The sequence below is a fragment of the Asparagus officinalis genome, chromosome 6 (genome assembly GCF_001876935.1).
Source record: "Asparagus officinalis chromosome 6, Aspof.V1, whole genome shotgun sequence".
Taxonomy (NCBI): domain Eukaryota; kingdom Viridiplantae; phylum Streptophyta; class Magnoliopsida; order Asparagales; family Asparagaceae; genus Asparagus; species Asparagus officinalis.
The window spans coordinates 25059876-25081111 of NC_033799.1; the positions used below are offsets into that span (position 1 = coordinate 25059876).

A 21236-nucleotide genomic window follows, 5' to 3' on the forward strand; every position below is an offset into this window, starting at 1 on the left:
CTCCTCAACGCTATGCAGACATGTTTGCTTACACTTTAAGTATAGCAGAATCGATTGAGATTCCACAGCCTTCTATCTATAAGAGGCTATTAGTGACAATGAGGTTGTAAATTGGACTGTTGCGATGACTGAAGAAATAAAGTCTCTTCACAAGAACCAGACATGGGAATTAGTGAAGCCACTAAGAGGATAGAAAATCGTTGGTTGTAAATGGGTGTTTAAGAAGAAAGAAGGAATTCCAGATACAAATTCTGTAAGGTATAAGGCACGTTTGGTAGCTAAAGGCTACAGTCAGACATAAGGTGTAGACTTCAATGAAGTATTCTCTCCAGTTGTAAAACACACCTTAATCCCGGTGTTGCTTGTCATGATTGCTCATTTTAATTTGGAGCTTGAGCAACTTGATGTGAAAGACGACTTTTCCACATGGCGAGCTTGAAGAGCAGATCTTTATACATCAGCCAGAGGGTTGCATTATTGAAGGGAAAGAACATGTGTGCAGGTTGAAGAAATCTCTTTATGGGTTGAAGAAACAGTCTCCGAGACGGTGGTATTTGAGATTTGATACTTTCATGTTTGAGCATGGTTATTCTAGGAGTAAATATGATAGTTGTGTTTATCATAAAAAGCTCAATGATGGCTCTTTTGTGTATTTGCTTTTGTATGTTGATGACATGTTGATTGCAGTTAAAGATATGTCAGAAATCAACAAGTTAAAATTTTAACTCAAACATGAGTTTGAGATGAAGGACTTGGGAGTGGTGAAGAAGATTTTGAGGATGAAGATCCATAGAAACATACGAGAATGAAGTTTATTTCTATCTCAGGATAAATACATCAAGAAGGTGTTGGAGAGATTTGACATGCTTGATGCTAAGCCTGTGAAAACTTCACTTGCTGCTTATTTTCGTCTTTCAGTAGATTTGTCACCTCAAACTGAGGAGCAGTACATGCCTTGTGTTTCTTATGCGAGTGCAGTTGGAAACATTATGTATACTATGGTCTGTATTTGTTCAGATATTTTACATGTAGTCAGTATTGTGAGTCGGTATATGGATAAGCCTGGAAAGTCTCATTAGCAGGTTATGAAATTGATACTTAGATATTTGAGAGGATTTGCTAATATTGGTTTGTATTTTGGCAGGAACACAAATTCAGATTTTAGAATACTTAGCTATTCAGATTTAGATTATGCGGGTGATTTAGCTAAGAGACGATCCCTGACAGGTTATATGTTCACTCTTTTAGATAGTGTCATTAGTTGGAAGGAGACTCTACAGTCGACACTTGTTTTGTCTTCCACAAAGGCAGAGTATATGGCAGTGACAGAAGCAATGAAAGAAGCCATTTGGTTAAGAGATTTGGTTGAAGATCTCAGCTTACACAAGAGTGTTACTATTGTATTTTGTGATAGTTAGAATGCTATACATTTGACGAAGCATCATATGTATCATGAAAGAACCAAACATATAGATGTTGGATATTATTTTATCAGAGAATTTAAAGTCATCAAGATTAAGATAATTAATACTACAGATAATCCAACAGATATGATGATGAAGCTCGTACCTTCGCACAAGTTCGAGTATTGTCTCGAATTGCTTGGAGTTCAACAAAGCGAAGGTTAAGCCCGCAAGGGGCTTCTACCAAGACATCAAGAGTGAAGAGAATATCTTCATATTCAAAGTCAATGTGAAGATTTATTATGTGACTTTGAATTTAACATTCACCTAACCGTTACTGTTCCACTAACCCACCTAATATTACTGTGCCACTAACCATTTGTTAATTTTAATTAATATTTAAAGATTATAAAAGGGGGTGAGAGAGAGCTCAAAGAGACAGGCAGCAAGTCAGAATTTGAGAGAGAAGAGAGAGAGGGAGAAAGAGATAGAAAGAGAAATCTCTTTCTTTGTGTGATTCTTTGGTTAGAGAATGATTTCTTTGTAATCTTCTTTTTTGTGATTAGTAAAATTCTCTGCTATTCTCGCTCGCGGACGTAGGTCACACTGATCGAACAACGTTAAATCCTTGTGTGATGTTCTTTTTATCTTCACTGTGTTTATTCAGTGTTATTATTCTCCACTCTTGTATAGACATCTTCTGTGTCTGTGAAGCCCCCCCGCTGTAACAAACTGGTATCAGAGCATGGTTATTCTAAGAGTAAATATGATAGTTGTGTTATCATAAAAAGCTTAATGAAAACTCTTTTGTGTATTTGCTTTTGTATGTTGATGATATGTTGATTGCAGCTAAAGATATGTCAGAAATCAACGAGTTAAAATATCAACGAGCTGGAGAGAGTAATTAGCAGGGGCACCAGATCATACCTTTAAAGGCTATAAATAGAGGGTAGTGGTGAAGGTTTTAAGTGCAATCGGGACAGTGAGAGTTAGAGAGAGAAGAGAGATAGAAAGAGAAATCTCTTTCTTTGTGTGATTCTCTAGTGAGGTTAGAGAGTGATCTCTCCTTTGTAATTTTTTTGTGATTAGTAAAGTTCTCTACTGTTCTCGTCCGTGGACATAGGTCATATTGACCGAATCACGTTAAATCTTTGTGTGCTATTTTTTTCTTCACTGTGTTTATTTAGTGTTGTTATTCTCTACTCTTGTATAGACATCTTCTGTATCTGTGAAGCTCTCCGCTGCAATAAACTCTGATAAAATGATATCTGGAGCTCAAACATGAAAGTATCAACTCTCAAATATCTTAGTACAGGCTAAGAAAAAATTTGTTGTATATTTTTTCATACGCAAAGTCAAAAATATACAACAAATTTTTTCTTGGCCTGTACTTAGATATTTGAGATTTGATACTTTCATGTTTGAGTTTCGGATATCATTTTATCAGAGTTTATTGCAGCGGGGCGCTTCACAGACACAAAAGATGTCTATACAAGAGTGGAGAATAACAACACTGAATAAACACAGTGAAGACAAAGAGAATAGCACATAAGGATTTAACGTGATTCGATCAGTATGACCTACATCCACGGGCGAGAATAGCAGAGAACTTCACTAATTACAAAAGAGAAGAATTACAAAGGAGCGATCACTCTCTAACCTCACTAGAGAATCACACAAAGAAAAGATATTTATCTTTCTATCTCTCTTCTCTCTAACTCTCACTGTCCCGATCGCACTTAAACTATTCACTACTACCCTCTATTTGTAGTCTTCAAGGGTTGGTGGAATAGTATTTTTTGGGGTTGGTGGAATAGTAAAGGGGTAGGTGGAATAGTAAAGTTAGGTGAAATTTATTTTTCATATGCAAAGTCAAATATACAACAAATTTTTTCTTGGCCTGTACTTAGATATTTGAGATTTGATACTTTATGTTTGAGCTCTGGATATCATTTTATCAGAGTTTATTGCAGTGGGGGGCTTCACATATACAAAAGATGTCTACATAAGAGTGGAGAATAATAATACTGAATAAACACAGTGAAGACAAAGAGAACAGCACACAAGCATTTAACGTGATTCGGTCAGTATGACCTTGTTCAAAGTCTTGTCCAGAAAGGACAAGTTGTCGGAATTTATGCCCGATGGTGAGAAAAAAGAGCTGGAAATGAAGGCGTATAGTGCCATACAACTCTGTTTGGCCGATGAGATTCTGTGGGAGGTTGCCAATGAAGATACCATCATCGGCTTGTGGCTCAAGTTGGAGAGCTTGTACATGATGAAATCTCTAACGAACAAGCTCTACTTGAAGCAACGCCTCTTCACCCTTCACATGAAGGAATATATGTGAATTAAAGACCACTTAGATGAACTTAACATTATTCTTATGGATTTAAAGAATATTGATGTTAAAATCGACGAAGATGATCAAGCCCTTATCTTTTTTATGTTCATACCTCATTCTTATAAAATTTTGTCAATAGCATGTTATACAGTAGAGATACACTTTCTTTGGAGGATGCTTACATTCAAAAGAGTTAAGGTAGAAAGTGTTTATCATAGGAGGAGAGGATCAAGCTGAAGACTTATTCGCTCGTGGTCGTCCTGAAAAGAGTGTTAGTGGTAGAGGCAAATCTAAAAATATGCCTAGATCAAAGTCCAATCCAAGAAAAAATGTTGAATGTTATTACTGTCACGAGTATAGACATATAAAACCTAATTGTCCAGCGCTCAAAACAAATTATAACTCGCAATCGAAGTCTGGAGAGGTGAAACCTTCAATTGCCACTATAGCTGAAGAGACTTCTAGTACATATGAAGTTCTTTCAGTTAGTGTTAATACTCGTTCTCATGATGAGTGGGTTATTGATTCAGGTTGTTCCTACCATGTGTGTTCGCATAAGGATTGGTTTGTCACATATCAGTCTATTGATGGTGAGAATGTCTTGTTGGGAAATAACATGCATTGCAAGACTGTTGGTATCGGATCAATTAAGATTAAAACCCATGATGGTATTGTTAGAACATTAAGTAATGTCCGACATATATCAAAGTTAAAGAACCTCATTTCTTTAGGCACCATTGACTCAAATGGTTTTAAATTTTCGGTTGAAAGTGAAGTTTTGAGAGTTAGTAAAAGCTCTCATTGTGATGAAAGAAAAGAAGGTAAATACCCTCTGTATCCTTAAAGGCAGTACAGTGACAGGTGCTGCAGCAGTGTCATCCAGTATTCAGATTTAGACACTACACGTTTGTGGCATATGCGGTTAGGGCAACCTACGTCCATGGACGAGAACAACAGAGAACTTTACTAATCATAAAAGAGAATATTACAAATGAGATCACTCTCTTAGAATCACACAAAGAAAGAGATTTCTCTTTCTATCTCTCTCTCCCTCTATCTTTTCTCTCTAATTATGGCTCGTTGCCTGTTGATCTGAGCTCCTCTCACCCTCATTTTATAACCTTCAAATAATAATAGAAAACTAAAAAATGGTAGGTGAAACAGGAGCTAAGTTGCAAATTTTGAAAAAAACATGTCGCAAAATTAAGCAGTCGCAAATGACTTTATTCAAGTCACTTTCACAAATCACCACCTTGACTTGAATATGAAGATCTTCTCTTTTGTGATTAGTAAAGTTCTCTGTTGTTCTCGTCCGTGGACATAGGTCATACTGACCGAATCACGTTAAATCCTTGTGTGTTCTCTTTGTCTTCACTGTGTTTATTCAGTGTTGTTATTCTCCATTCTTGTATAAACATCTTTCATCTTCTGTGTCTGTAAAGCCCCCGCGGCAACAAACTGATATCAGAGAACAGCACAAGAGAACAACAAAAAATGGTTCGGTCAGTATAACATACGTCCACGGGTGAGGACAAAAAACTTCACTAATCACAAAAGAGAACATCTTCATATTCAAGTCAAGGTGGAGATTTATGAAAGTGACTTGAATAAAGCCATTTGCGACTACCTAATTTTGCGACATGTTTTTCAAAATTTGCAACTTAGCTCTAGTTTCACCTACCACTTTTTGATTTATTATTATTATTTGAAGGTTATAAAAGGGGGGTGAGAGAGAGCTCAGATCGACAGGCAACGAGCCAGAATTAGAGAGAAAAGAAAGAGAGAGAGAGAGAAAGAAAAATCTTTCTTTTCTCTAACTCTCACTGTCCCGATCGTACTTAAACCCTTCATCACTACCCTCTATTTATAGCATTCAAGTGTTGGTGGAATAATACTTTTGGGGTTGGTGGAATAGTGCAGAGGGTAGGTGGAATAGTAAAGTTAGGTGAACTTTATTTTTTCATATGCAAAGTCAAAAATATACAACAAATTGGTGAGAAAGAAGAACTGGAGATGAAGGTGCATAGTGACATACAACTCTGTTTGGCCGATGAGATTCTGTGGGAGGTTGCCAATGAAGATATCGTCACCGGCTTATGGCTCAAGTTGAAAAACTTGTACATGATGAAGCCCGTACCTTTGCGCAAGTTCGAGCATTGTCTCGAATTGCTTGGAATTCAACAAAGCGGAGGTTAAGCCTGTAAGAGGCTTCTAGAGAGATAGCAAGAGTAAAGAAAAAGATTTTTATATTCAAAGTCAAGGTGGAGATTTGTTGTATAATTTTGAATTTGCATATGAAAAAATAAAGTACACCTAACTTTACTATTCCACCTACCCTCTTCACTATTCCACCAATCCCAAAAAGCACTATTTCACCAACCTTTGAAGGCTATAAATAGAGGGTAGTGGTGAAGGGTTTAAGTGCGATCAGAACAGTGAGAGTTAGAGAGAAGAGAGATAGAAAGAGAAATCTCTTTCTTTGTGTGATTCTCTAGTGAGGTTAGAGAGTGATCTCTCCTTTGTAATATTCTTTTTTGTGATTAGTGAAGTTCTCTGTTGTTCTCGCCCGTGGACGTAGGTTATACTGACCGAACCACGTTAAATTCTTGTGTGTTGTTCTCTTTGTCTTCACTGTGTTTATTCAGTGTTGTTATTCTACACTCTTGTATAGACATTTTCTGTGTCTGTGAAGCCCCCCGCTACAACAATTATTTTATAATAGCTTTTATAAAGGACATACATCTTGAAAGGCATATACTATAGGGGCTCATAAACATTATTCTGAACATAATGACTGAAGTAAAACGTGATTATGTCAGAATTCTATGGGTAACAAAATTAAATGAATTTAGGCACATCATTAATCTTGTCAGTGAGTCCCGCGGACAGTCTGGCATAACAGTAGTTAGATATTTAGCCTACACTTGGAGTTCCTGAAGTTGGTGCAACATTTTAATACCGCAATTGAATTGTCTCCTTTTCTTCAGGGGCTGTCCTTACCTTTTCCGGTTTATATATATATTTTGTCTTTATCGTATTCCTTTGCTTGAACCTTCCTCTTTATATTGTCAACTCCTTGTATGTATTCAGTTACCTATGGTTGCTGGGATGCTCTTTTTGTGCCATTGAGGTCTATACACTGACTGGATTTCTCCTTTATGGCAGAAATATCAAGACAGGCTGTCCAGAAATAATGGTTAATTTTGTGACATCATCTTACAAGCCTGAGCTATTGGAGCCACTTGTGAACAATATTTCAGCTATCCCTGAAGTGGTTTGTACAATTCATATGCTTTTATTTTTGGAAACACATAAATTATCGTCAAACATATTTCTTTAGGTTTTAATTGAAACATCACCTCAGTGGGTTGAATTATAAATCACTCGCATGGTTAACAATTTATAGGGAAAGGACCCTGGTTAGTTGCATTGCATAGTGATGATACTGTGTTAGTGTTCGGTAATATTATTTTTCTATTTTGGTTTTTAGTGATTCCTACAGCATCATGGTAAAAACAATAAAAATTGAAGTATTTGAAGTCAAATGTCAGGCAAAACACCTTCCATTTTGGTGGTTTCCAGTGTTCACTTACTGATAATTGCTGATTTGAATGGCGGCTGGATATCATGTAGTATCATCTTAATCAACTTGTTATCTGGATTCATGGGTTTTAATGAGTTGAAGACTGTTGTTGCCAATTCTGTATCTATTCCTTTGTTCCTTAGCTCTTGGGAGAATAGTTCTAGCTGATGGATAACGTCTAATGTATATGATGTAGTGCTAGTGATATTTTTCTTGTCCTCTGCACTATCATCATCACAATAGGCAATAAGTATTGTTAGTCGCCTTACTTCACATTGTTCACATATTGTTGTGGCCACTAGGATGCATTCAACAGGCAACTATTTATTTACTGTTTGCTTCATTGTAGATATTTGTTGGAATCAGAACTGATGGGTAGTAAAGAATGCATTTAGCACAAGAAACAGGGAGCCTTTAGTACTTAATAACATTTTGAGAAAGCATGAGAACTGCTGGAAACTTTTAAGGAAAAAGTTGAGGTAGAAACAGTTTTGTTTGATTTCTTTAGCATCTGAATTATCATATGTTATACTACATCTGTTGACGGACTTCTACTCTTTAGTGAAAAAAATATCAGTTCATACCTCTTCTCTAGAGAAGTTCCTAAGGACACATTTGGTTGATTCATCTTCTACTTTCTGTTTTGGTGTTACCATGCTCTCTGCACTAATTTAACTAAAACCAGCAGTTGGATATCTCATGCTATCTTACATAATATTTATTGGATACCCACATCCAAGTATTATACTTGCAATATTTATTGGATACCCACATCCAAGTATTATACTTGCATTTCTCTTGACCTTTTGTTTCTTATTTTTGTAATTTAGTAAACCCTCTTTATGTTCATCTTCCTTTCATTATCTGTTTCTACTCGAGGAATGTTTTAACTATTCTTATGATTGAAACGTACCCTTTTTCCTTCTGATTTAAATAGGTCAGCATCATGAACAATGTGAATTCTTCTGTTGGTAATACATCTGTGGGAGAGGAGGAATACACTCTTTATGGGAAGCCAAAAATTACAGAGATATTGAGAGGCCTTACGTTTCAGATTTCACCCAACTCTTTCTTCCAGACAAATTCACACCAGGTGTGTCATACGATTTAATTTTGAGGTCATGACTTGCAGCTGCATGAGTTCCATTTTATGTTAATATGCTCCTCGTTATTTTGTTTACTACTAGGGTATTTACTTTGACCTATACACCGCTCAAATGCACCCTATTTGCAGATTTCCTCCCTCCGCTCCCCAACAAAAAAAAAAGAAAAAGAAAAAAAAAGAATATTAGCTGATGTACCCCCTAATTCATTGACATTGGAGTCAGATTGATATAACCTATGTTACCTGGGTACTTCTATTTGGAAGTTATACCCATACCTGACTTGTACCCGTACCCATACTTCTACCCAAACTTCTTGGACACTTATTGAATATATGCATATATTTGTTCAGGCGTATACTCAACTATATACTTCATGTTTTAATTTAAAACACTCACCGTGCACTTCTTAGATGTGTATTCTACAATTCATAGCTATTTCTAATATATTAATCTTATATAAATGAAAAAAAGAATATTGATCTTATATAAATTATTCATTTTGATACATATAAATATGCATAACGTACATATTTATACCTGTGTCCTCGTACCCTACCTTTTACAAATTTGACCAATACTAATATTCGTCCCCATAACAGTACTCGTTCATGTAGCCATGCAACTTAGATATAACACCCAGATTTATTGTGAGGGAATGTACCCAGTTATTTCCATTGTCATGTTGAGATGATGAGTTATTAAAATATGACTAATATTCATAACTAAGTTAATTAATTTGCAATTAAATTTTGAGACAGAGTGCAACGAGGTATATAGGTAAAAAACCCATAATAATATTGCTCAACCTGGCATGTCAGTATATAAGAATATCAAAGATTTATTGCTTATGGTCCTTATGGATAAATCATATTTAACATAATACGTTGTGGAAATAATGAACAAGACCTAGAGTTATGTTTTCTGCACTTGCACACTTGTAGTTTCTTAATTCAATGATCTGCACTCAGTGTATGCTGTATGAGAATTTAGTCATCTAAATATCATTAGAATATTTTTTTCTACCAAATTATCCCTGTTTCCATATATCATTTCTATAGGTAGAGGAAAAGTGCTAAATGAATGAGAATTCAAAAACCTAAGGAAAAATAATTGCAGTAAAGTTTTAGTGTTAGAAACTCCAAGCACAAATAACTCTTTTTTTCTTTTTAAGCCCTTCTGAACATTTGCTTTCGCTGACTCTATTCTTTGTATGATCCTTTCTAGTTCCCGTTCTATTTTTAACTCTCTTTTCTAATCCACTCTGGTCCTCATTTTTAAATCTCGTATACACATACTCTCTTTAACTCTTCGTCTCTCAATGAAGGTTCTCAATAAAGGTTGGACACGGAATAATATTTGCTAGCCCTTATCCAGCTCGATCTTGCCAAGGCTTTGCAACATAAAATGATGAATTTTGAGGAAAGAAAACTTAATTGTCATTGGTCGATATTGATAAAAATGAACAAAAATATTAGGTTATAGCGCATAAAAATTATGATTTTGTAAGTGCACCAATTAATCGTCATTCGGTAGAAATACATAAAAAAGGAAAAAAAATGTTGGTTATAGGCCATGAAAATTGTGAATTTTGAAGTACATCAATTGATTATCATTGGGTTGAAAGAGATGAAAATGAAAAGAGAATTGGGTTATAGCACATGAAATTTTGAGAAAAAAATTTAGTTAATGGTGGGTCGAAATGACTTGGATCAAAATTGTGGGTTATTATTTGTGAAAATTGAATTTTAAATATGCCAATTGTTGAAATTAGTGAATTTTAAGGAAAGAAAACTTAATTGCTATTCGGTCGTAGCAAATGAAAATGGACAAGTTGTGGGCTATATAGCGCATAAAATTAGTTATCATTTAGTTGAAACAAATAAAAATAGAAAAAATGACTGGCTAAGGCCATGAAGAATTATGAATCTTGAAGTACACCAATTAATTGCTATTGGGTTGAAACAGATAAAAATTGACAAAAGTTGTGTGTTACAATAGCACATGAAAATAGTGAATTTTCATGATTGAAAATTCAGTTGCCATTGTGTCGAAATGATAAAAAGAAGAAAAAAATAATGGGTTATTATAGTCCATGATAATTGCGAATTATGAAACATGCCAATTAATTGTCGATGAGTCAAATAAGAAGAAAATGGAAAAAATGTGATTTATAGCACATAAAAATGGTGAATTTTTAGAAAAGAAAGTTTAGTTACTATTGGGTCGAAACGACTAAAAATATACAAAAATTATGGGTTATAGTCCATAAAATAGGAAATTTAAAATATGATAATTAATTGTTATTGGGTCAAAACATATAAAAATGGACAAAATTGTGGATTATAGTCCATGAAAATGGTGAATTATTTGACATTGGATTAAAATAGATGATAATACATAATTGCGGATTATAGTCCACGAAAAAGATAAATTTTAAGGCAAGAAAATTTAATTGTAATTGGGTCGAAAACAAATTAAAATAAAAAAAATCGTGAGTTACATCCCAAATAAATTACAAATTTTGAAGTACACCAGTAAATTGTCATTTGGTCAAAACTAATAAAAATGGACAAATTTTGTGTTCTGCCCATAAAACTTGCAAATTTTGAAGTGATCAAGTAATTGTCATTGGTTGAAATAGATAAAAACGATCTAGATTAGCAATAAAGATTTACAAATGTGTATTTTTACATGTACGTGCAATTAAATTAGACACAACGATCGACACTGCCCATCCTAATTTACGTACCACATGATCTATATGTAGAAAAAATTATATCGTTTAGAAATTTTATTGTTTTAGCTATATGCAAAAGGACAACTATTAAGTTAGGTGCCCTAAAATCAATTTATTAATGTGAAATACTACTATTATTTCTTTTTCTTTCTTTCACACTATACATGTAAAACAAAGTTAGTGTATCACGTAAAGGTAGCGACCGGGTCGGGTTGACTCATAACCAGCACTGAATCAGCCCGTTTTCGGTTGATATGACCGTGCCCGATAGCATCTGAGTCAGGTCTGATCTGGTTTCATCGGAAAGTGGGTTGGGTATGGATCTGTTTCTGAAACCTTGGCCTAGACCTGGCTAGGAAACCTGGCCTAGCTCGGATCGAGCCTTGACCTGCACCTAACCCTATATTGACATTACTTATAAGTAACTAACTATTATTAACTATGTAGTAATCCTCAAATTAGTAACATAGTGGAATGTTCATGTTTTTCAAGCAATGAATTGGTAGGTCGAGCTCAAACATTCCTCAAGAAGCAACAATATCCTAGTTAGTCGGTCAAAATTCATCTAAATCAACTTTTACAAAAAGAGTCCAAAGAAAAGACGTAAAAGAAAAAAACAGAAAAGAAAAAAGAAAAACAGAGGGTTGGGTTGGCCTAACCTGACCCAGTCGCCAGCTCTATATAACTAATGTGAATTAAGTAATTAACAAACATCCACTGAAAATAAATGTAATTATTAAGTACAAAATTTCCATGAAACATGTAAAAATTAAGAATATGAAATACTCTTATTTCTTTTTCTTTCTTTCACGCAATAAATACATGACTTTAGACAAAGATTACTTTCTATTCAATAACAATAGAAGCAGAAGAAAAGAAAATTTCGAAGTGAGAGGGAATGTGAACAAATCTTTTTATTAAAAATACATAGATATGATGATCTCCATAATAATATCCCTTCAACTATGGTTTCACCACCAAGCTATTTCAGGACAAAGCAAAAATACAACAACACGCAGAGTCCACAATTGGGTCGGGTACACACAATCCACCAAACCGAAAATATCCTTCATTTGCACATGCATCTTGGCACACATCTTATTATCCACAATGCAACGTATGTCAATGTAAATGTAATGACAATGATCATCATCATTAAGCGCATATGCAACCAACCCTACAAACACAAAGTACACAAAATGAGAAACATATTCAATGCAAAAATAAAAATTGGATTTTGTCATGTATACCCTAAAACTCTATCCTATTTTTATATTAGGAGCTCAAATCTTCATATTTTTATGCGTATTGCAAATAATCCCCCTTATCTATATCTGCACTCGTATTTATCATCCCTTAGTTATTTTACTAGTACTTAACACCTCTGGGAAGAGGGGTTTATCTGCAACCTTCTCAAAATGTGAATCTTTATGTGAATCTAGAATGTTAAATGCTATAAATAGTTGAGGGGTAATATGATCAAGTGTACTTAACATCCTAGAGGGTGTTATCGGTATTTTATCCTCTTTTTAAATGACATCCCCAAAATATTCACAATTGTTTGAAATGGGATCTTATTTGGAATGACTTAATGGATCTGAGAGTGTAAATTACAAATATGGGGGGTGTTATCTTAAACATCTTTGCTTGATATATTTAAAGGTGTAAAATAAAAATATTAAGATTTGAAGGTAATACAAAAATAGATTAGAGTTTTAGCGTCTGATATGAGAATAATCTTAAATTTTTTATATTATACATTCGTCATCATTGAAAAGGCCCACTGGTTGTATTAAATTTGTACATTATACCCTCGTCATCATTAACAATGTAATTTCTCTAATTAAAAAAATTTATAATGAGAAATACTTTTAATCCCTCCTTTATATGCAATGAGAAATTAGTGGTGCTACTAAAGGCACAAAAAACTGACACGTGTCACGCCCTGGTTTTAAAATATAATAACTTGGAACGTGACTCGGCCGATAATGCAACCCTTCGGCCACATTCACACCTCGAGATCATCCTGTATATTGATATAAAATCAAAACTACATCATAGAGCATGTAACTAAGACAACACAGAAAAATAGATAGGTAAAGAAATCTCTAAAATTTACAAAGTTCTACGACAAGTCCACAACTATCCAAAAAGAAAAAGAGGAAAATACATCATAGTCTGGAAAATCACATGTGGCTAAAGGAAAGGTTTAAAACAAATAACTACCGAAATAAACTGAAGCTGAGAGAGTGATATGACAGAATATGATCACTGTCGTTGGGCCTGACCCTCAAAGTACTCTCAGTCCTACGAAGAAAGAACGGTCCCCGAGTCTGGGGTACGCAAACCCCAGGGGAGTCAGAAAACTCCCAACAAGCATGTAAAATGGAGGAATTGTGCGCGTGTGAGTATAAGTAGCAGGTATAATGAAAAGATGAAAAACTCAATTAAAGGTGATAAAGAAAAAAAACACTAATTGTAGATATTAAACAAGGCCTACCGCAAGGCACGCAAGCACATTATTATTGTTATTTTAGGCGTTATTTGAATTAGAGAAGAATATTTTAATGTGTATAAGTCGGGTTCCCGTAAACCGTCTCGAGAACACGGTTTCAAGTCAGGATTGACCATTAGCTCTTATATATATAAATCTGGATATCAAGAATGCGCATGAGCCCGCTTATATATACGTTATATTCTCCGTCCAATTTTCCATTATAAATCCCACATTTATTCATTTATTTTAAGTGATTGTGCATGAAATATTATTCACTAACCACAGAGTTACCGTGGAACAACCTTCATAAAATTTATGAAAAATAACCGTGATCCAAAACATGTCTAATCAAGATGGGTACATCGTCTAATCAATGCTATTATAATAATAGTAAAAAAATCAGGAGAAACTCCTCACATCGGGATATCGATGTCGAGAGTATAGCCATGCTATGATAACACGTTTATAAAACATATTTCTTGACGGAAGTCGTCTTCATGCACAATCAACCCTATTAAATGTCAATAGGTGATCAAACATAACATCAGGTAATTCAATAAGCATCAAGAGATCAAACAATATCATCATTCATTTTAATAAACGGAAAATAACTAATTAGCATAATTGTTTAGTGTCAAAGCAGGCCAAATAGTTTTAATTTGACAACATAGAAATTTGTAAAAACTGATTTTAGTGAGCAAAAGACCCAAACGGGTTTGAAATCTGGTAGTGGATCCTAACTGGGTTAAATGTCTGTAATTTGAATCATAAATCCAAACATGTCGGAAATCTGATATGGAATCCTAATTGGGTTAAACGGGTTTGTAATTTAGGGTTATGGACTCAAATGGGTCTAGAATTTGATAATAGGTCTGAACTTGGTCGGGTTCGAGGAGTTATAGACCCAAATGGGTTGGGTATTGGTGTATTTTAGACCCAAGCGGGTCTGGTTTAATAGTGGATCTGAATCGGGTCGGGTTCGAGTTCAAACCGACCCAAAATACATATATATGTGAAAAAGGAAGGCTCTGGGATTCGAACTCCTGACCTTTGTGTCATTGTCAAATACAACTAACCACTACAATCATCAATCTTTCATGTCAAGGGTGATGCAAGTAATAGTTAAATTTCGATTTCTGTTAAATTCCTCAATAAATATTTTCTAATAAGTGAATGATAGATTTATATATTATATAAACCAAAATTTTAGTTCTGATTTGTACGAAATTTTATGTGAAAATTATAGTACTAATAGCAACAATAATGTTAAGATCATGGAGGAAAAAAATATAATAGATAAATAAGATATAAAAAAAATAGATCGTAGGATTATAAATCCTATTATTTATTTCCACGAATAAGATAAAACAACTATGAAATCTCTAATAATTTTAAACATGAATCCTACTATTTATTTCTATGAACTAGAATGGAAAAGAAAAATGGTGTTGCATGAAGCATAAGCTAATAAAAATTTTTAGAAGATAATTGAGGAAAGAGATGCTTGTCGATTTGTCGAAAAAAGACTATGAACCCCAAATCCAAGAGAAAAATCCAAATCTCGTCCCTCTCATTCTCTTGTTCTCTGTTGGGTTTTTTCTGTTTTTTTCCCTCTGCGGTTTTGGGACCAAGATGGGGGAGGAGAGAAGATTGATTTTTAAAAGAAATTTTTGATTAAAGAATCCCTAAGACTAAGGAATTTTAATCAGTGGTAAACGGATAGTTGCAACAAGAAAACTACAGAGGATCCCACGTTTGATTTTGGGAGTTAAAGTCACGGAGGTTTGTTGGTAATATTTCCAGGGAAAAAAATTCTCACGATCTCACCAATCTCGCAAATATCCGGTGATTATTGGTATTCTTTGATCTTGCTAGGAATTATAGATGTATTGTAGATAGTTTGTTACCATTTTTGAGTGAATTTGGAGGTGATTGATTCTCATTGGAAGGAAAGAAAAAGTAAAGAAAAATATATAAAATATAAAACTGAATATGTAGAGATCCTATCTTTCACATATTCTTGGTATTTATGTATGCATATATGTAGTTTCTAAAAATAGATTTTTGCATATTCATCCACCAGAAAATAAAATGTACATCCTCAACATCATTAATCATGCTTTTTTTAATTAAACTAAATTAGCTTTAGTTTGTAGTTAAATGATATGCAAAAATTGTTATTTAACTCTTTAATTATTCAACTATTTAGAAGAGTAGGAGTTTGTATGCATTATCACAATTTCTAAATCTATCTCATTTCAAATTATATTGTCTTTTTTAACACATCTTTTTATAATTTGTCCCTACAGTCGTATTGAGTGTTTCTTATCTAGGACATATGTTTATCAAAATCACAAATTTTATTTTCATCATTTATATGATAATTTGAAAGAAATATTATCCTCATTTAATTTAAATGTGAACAAGTACTATCATGATTATAGATACAATTTCAATACCTTTTGGAGGTATAAAAATGATTTTAGTTTATTGTGATGAGCATAGATGCAATTAGGAAAGTTTGAAGGATAAGTACAATTCTCATTTTTTAGACGATTATATAAAATTCCTATTTGTGAAGAGTAGTGATAACTACACTATTACTCCTACAATATTTATACACAACAAGAGAAAAAAGTGTAGGGGTCCATTCTCTTTAACGTTTTTCAAAATTGTGAAGGACAAGAACACAATGTAAGAAAGAGACTGAGCACAATCTCGGTATCTAGTTTTTTACTTGGAATTTTGATCTTTCAGTAACATCTTTATTAGTTAAGTTGCATAAAATTATCGTGATTTTCTCTCTCTCACATTAAATTGCGGAAACCTTGAAACTACATTAAATTGTCATGGCTTTTATAACTTCTAGAATACTCCCTCACAATATTAACACCAGGTTTATATTTTACTCTTCTTTCTAAAAGTTCAAATAAAGTAACACATGTCAAAAAACAACATACCAAAGAAAATTCTATCTAAAAATTAACATGTAGAAGTCAATTTTATGCCTACCAAGCAAATAAGAAGTCAACTGATATGTTTATTGAGGACAAGCTACCTAAGATACTGATGTTTTTGTGAAAAGTTCTTGTGGTTTTCTTAATTTAAAAGAAAAACGAGAACAAGTTAATGATAATATTTTTGCAATTTATATTTATAGAAGAAACAAAGAATGTAGAAAAGATATAAACAATAAAATTAACTTAAAGTAATGCGCATTCTCCATTTTATTATTAATTGTTTTTGCATTCATCTTGCAAATTCTTCTGTAAATGTGGCTTGATGCGCTCTCATCTCTTACAAAACAGAAAATAAATAACAAGGTTGGTATCAATACTGGCTGAAGCAAGACTTATTGGTATCCATAAAAGATTGTAATTGAATTATAAAAATGATCCCAAATTGCAGCAAAAAAGTGAAAAAGATAAACATAAAGAAAAGATCATTACCATCTCTAACTAGTTATTCAACATTATATAACAAAATCTGGAAGCAAAAAAGTTGCCTCTTCATATTCACTCGTTAGCTCTACCTAATTAAAGGAACAAACAATTCAGAGATTTTATTATATGAAAAAATAGTGACTGTTTTTGGGGTGAGAAAAAGGATGAGACCTCAAAACATGAGATCTCAGCTATCATACTGCTAAAAAATGGTTTGTTACACAATAAGGAGTACACCCCCAACCCTAGAGTGTACTCCATCGGTATCATAACTGTATATACATCAGTTCAAACATAACCACGGCACCAGCAACAAGTTTCTGAAGCATATATACAAAAAGTTCAAAATAATCAGGACAGGTTGTGCATTTTTTTGGGCAGCATCAACAGAATAGGGCAAGTAGACCCACCACCAACTTCATCAGATTGATCTCCTGCACTCGTGCCTCTAGCTGCATCTCCAGATTGTTCATTGCCTCCATCAATCTCTCAGACATCCCGCCAACCATAATACCTAGCTCGAAACCAGCAAAGTAAATAACCGAATGCCATACCTCCAGGGACTGCTTGTGTTTGTGTTTGAAGACTACTATTTCTCTCACACCAGATGCACCAAATTAAAGCTCACAGATGACAGATACGATGATAGCTTTCTCCTTGCCTCTTTTGATTGATTATGTTTCCAAAAAATCCATCCAGAATACAGATCATTAGGCAGGCCAGAAATGTTGAATTTAATGCACAGAGAATTCCAGATAGATTGAGTAAGCCCACATTTCAGGAAAAGATGATTATGAGATTCATCTTCTAATCCACACAGCACATATAAAGGATCCACTTCTATGCCTTTCTTCAACAGCATGTCTTTAGTATTCAACTTCTTAACAGAGCTAAGGGACACGTCAATTTGACTTTCAAAAGAGCCTGAATTTTCCAAATATCAGAATATGGAACTCACACTAGCATCTATAAAAAATTTATAGTATGACGTTGTAGTAAATCTATCAGTAGCCTTCAGCGTTCATGTTCTTCTTTCAGCATCTATAACATTCACCCCTTGAAGTAAATGAAGGAGCTCTAGATACTGAAACATTAAAGCACCTATAAGTTTTCTGTTAAACTGAAGCCAAAGGATTAAAAGCTAATTGAAACATGTCAGGATATGTAGATGCTAAGGTAAAATCATCTATCCAAGTATCCTTCCAAAAATAAGTTCTCTCTCTCCTCCCACCAGCTCAGTAGTACATGTTAAAAAATCTTCTGCCTGTTTAGCAATACATCTCCAAAAACAAAAACGTGAAACTTTTGAGGAATTACTAATATGCAGAAAATCTTCACCATAATATACTAGACTTATCTAGTAATCTCCAAAGCCATTTTCCTAACAAAGCCTTGTTCATAATTCTCAAATTCAACACTCACAAACCTCCCATGAAATTTGGTCTACACACAGTATCCCAATTCAATAAATTGGAAGCCCTCTTATTATCTAAAGATCAACTCAAGAGAAATCTTCTTCTAACTTTGTCAATCCTCTCACAAACCCACATAGGGAACAAGAAAAATGACATCCAAAAAAGAGGCATGGCTGCTAATGTAGAATTTACCAAAACCAACCTTCCTCTGGATAAAAGTTCACTTTTCCACAAGATAATCTAGATTCTTAGTAATCATAGGCATCCAATCAGCTCTGTCTTAAAGGCACACCCAAATATGTGATAGGAAAGTTACAACTCACGCATGAAATGATTGCCAAATTTTGTTGCATGGAGCAATTTTGCTTTAGTTCAATTAAAACACTCTTAAAAATTAATTTGATGTCCAGATGCCAACTCATACCGATATAGCAAAAGCTTCAAAGCAGTTAGCTGATCTCTAGTTGTTTGATAAAACACCAATGTGTCATCATCAGCATACTGAAGACAGAGAACTACTCATTGGTTATCAGCGAAATATGCTGGAATAATGGAATACATCTGAGCTCCAGTGAGTTGCATTCATGGCACTCTAGAGAAGAAGAATAAGTTTTGCACGTTTCCAAAAATGCTAAATCCCTTATAGAAATGCTAAATACGCAAGTTGCTTTTCTGAATAATACATTTGCACATTGCCATTGTTTTTTCCTGTGCAATTAACTTTCAGTTTTTCATGCTTTATAGTTTTGTTGGATGTTCTTTGAGATTCTTGAGTATGTTAAAGATGTAATTATTTTATTTAGGCAGAAGTCCTCTATAAGCTTATAGAGGACTGTGCTGATCTCAAGGGAGATGGCTCAGAAACTGTTCTTGACCTTTTCTGTGGAACTGGAACTATCGGTTTAACACTTGCAAGAAGGTAAATTAACTGACTATAGCTTCACACAAAAGAGGCTAAATTTTGTTTAATTAGTATTATTTGATAGCCAGGTACTTTTCATTTTTAAAGGAAATAATTTCGAGGATACAATCATTGATACTTTCAGGGCTAAGCATGTATATGGATATGAAGTAGTGCCTGAAGCCATCGCAGATGCCCAACAAAATGCTCAACTCAATGACATCTCTAATGCTACATTTGTTCAAGGAGATCTGAACAAAATTGATGACAATTTTGGGCGTGACTTTCCAAAACCTGATATTGTCATATCAGGTTATATCTGGTCTAATTTGATCCATTATGATTATAGTTAAATCTTTGATATTACCTTCAAGCACCAATTTGAAATGACATAAAAATTATATTTCAATTTACGAGTAGAAATGTCCTTTACTGATATAAAGATTTCTAAATGAAGATATATTGGTGCCTGGAACCTGTAGAATCTTTATTGATTGCGTTGACACACAAGCTGGCACAGTGTGAACTTACTTACACACATGCACAAACCTACACAGATAATGTATAAGTTTACATTTAAAATAGTTTTTAAAGTGCTTGTTTTATTCAGAAAAATTCAAATATCCTTCTTGATTTGGTGAAGTTAATTATGTTTTTTAAGTCAGTTACTTTACCCCTTTCTTCTAAAACTTGGCTGAAAAATAAATCATCACTGAATTATTGATATGGATACAACAACAATAACAAAGTCTATAGCCCATATTTTTTAGGCCGGTTACATGAATCATATTTTTCCATTCATTTATATATGGGGTTATCATCTCCGCAGTTAGGTTAACCATTCTCATATAATTTTTAATTGCTTCTCATCAAGTTCTTTTATTCTTACATCTAGTTCTCCTTGCTTCATTGTTCATAATCTTATCACCTCTCCTGATTGGAGTAATTGGTGTCCTTCATTTTGTTCAAACCATCTCAATGATTTTCCTCCCTATTTGTTCTCTTGTTATTTTTTTCCTTGCAACTTGAGCTTATTTATTATCTTATCTCTTATTGTATCCAATAGTCCATCGTAAAATTCTCATTTATGCTTCACTCGTTTTTGCGCAAGTTGTTTCTTAATTGCAGAACTCCTAATATGCAAATTAATTCAAAATTCTACAGATCCGAATCGCCCAGGCATGCATTTGAAGCTAATAAAATTCCTACTCAAGCTCCGTGCACCACGCATCATCTATGTATCTTGTAATCCGGCCACATGTGCCAGGGATCTTGATTACCTTTGTCATGGTCTGGTATGTTCTCAATTCCACAAGTATTTCTTATATATGAACCTCTTTTGGACTACATTCTTACAAACTATACGCAGGCCGATCAAGGCATTGAAGGATGTTACCAGCTCAAAAGTGTACAACCAGTTGATATGTTTCCTCATACTCCTCACATAGAATGCGTGTGCCTTCTAGAGCTTTGCTGACTACTGATTTTGGTCCATGAGCCATCCTGCTAGTCACATCGGTGCAGATCGAGCTCATCAGTCCAAGCGAATCCATTTTTCTAAATGAGATGCCAGCTCATACCCAACATCCCAGTTATTGTTGTGCCAACTGTTACTAAAGATCCATACAGCACAATCATTCACATAATCCTTATGTTCTGCATGGAAGAAGGTAGCGGTACCTTTTTATGAGATTTTTTTTTTTGAAAAAAGGGTATTCAAAAGCAAGGAGATGAAATTGGGCTACCTTCTTGCAAACCCAGATAGTTGGGGTGTGACTTGATGGTTATCTCTAATTATTCTTCTTTA

The 21236-nt window shown here is 34.1% G+C and overlaps 1 protein-coding gene across 1 annotated transcript in view; it reads left to right on the top strand.

The window, feature by feature from the left end:
• Positions 1 to 21236, top strand: part of LOC109845083 (uncharacterized RNA methyltransferase CT0009) — a 30014-nt gene that overhangs the window by 8180 nt on the left and 598 nt on the right. The window contains exons 5-10 of the mRNA XM_020414271.1: positions 6913 to 7021; positions 8268 to 8423; positions 19332 to 19447; positions 19575 to 19741; positions 20594 to 20724; positions 20799 to 21099. Of these exons, the coding sequence (XP_020269860.1) occupies positions 6913 to 7021; positions 8268 to 8423; positions 19332 to 19447; positions 19575 to 19741; positions 20594 to 20724; positions 20799 to 20906 (787 nt within the window). The 3' untranslated portion in view covers positions 20907 to 21099. The remainder of the gene's footprint in view (positions 1 to 6912; positions 7022 to 8267; positions 8424 to 19331; positions 19448 to 19574; positions 19742 to 20593; positions 20725 to 20798; positions 21100 to 21236) is intronic.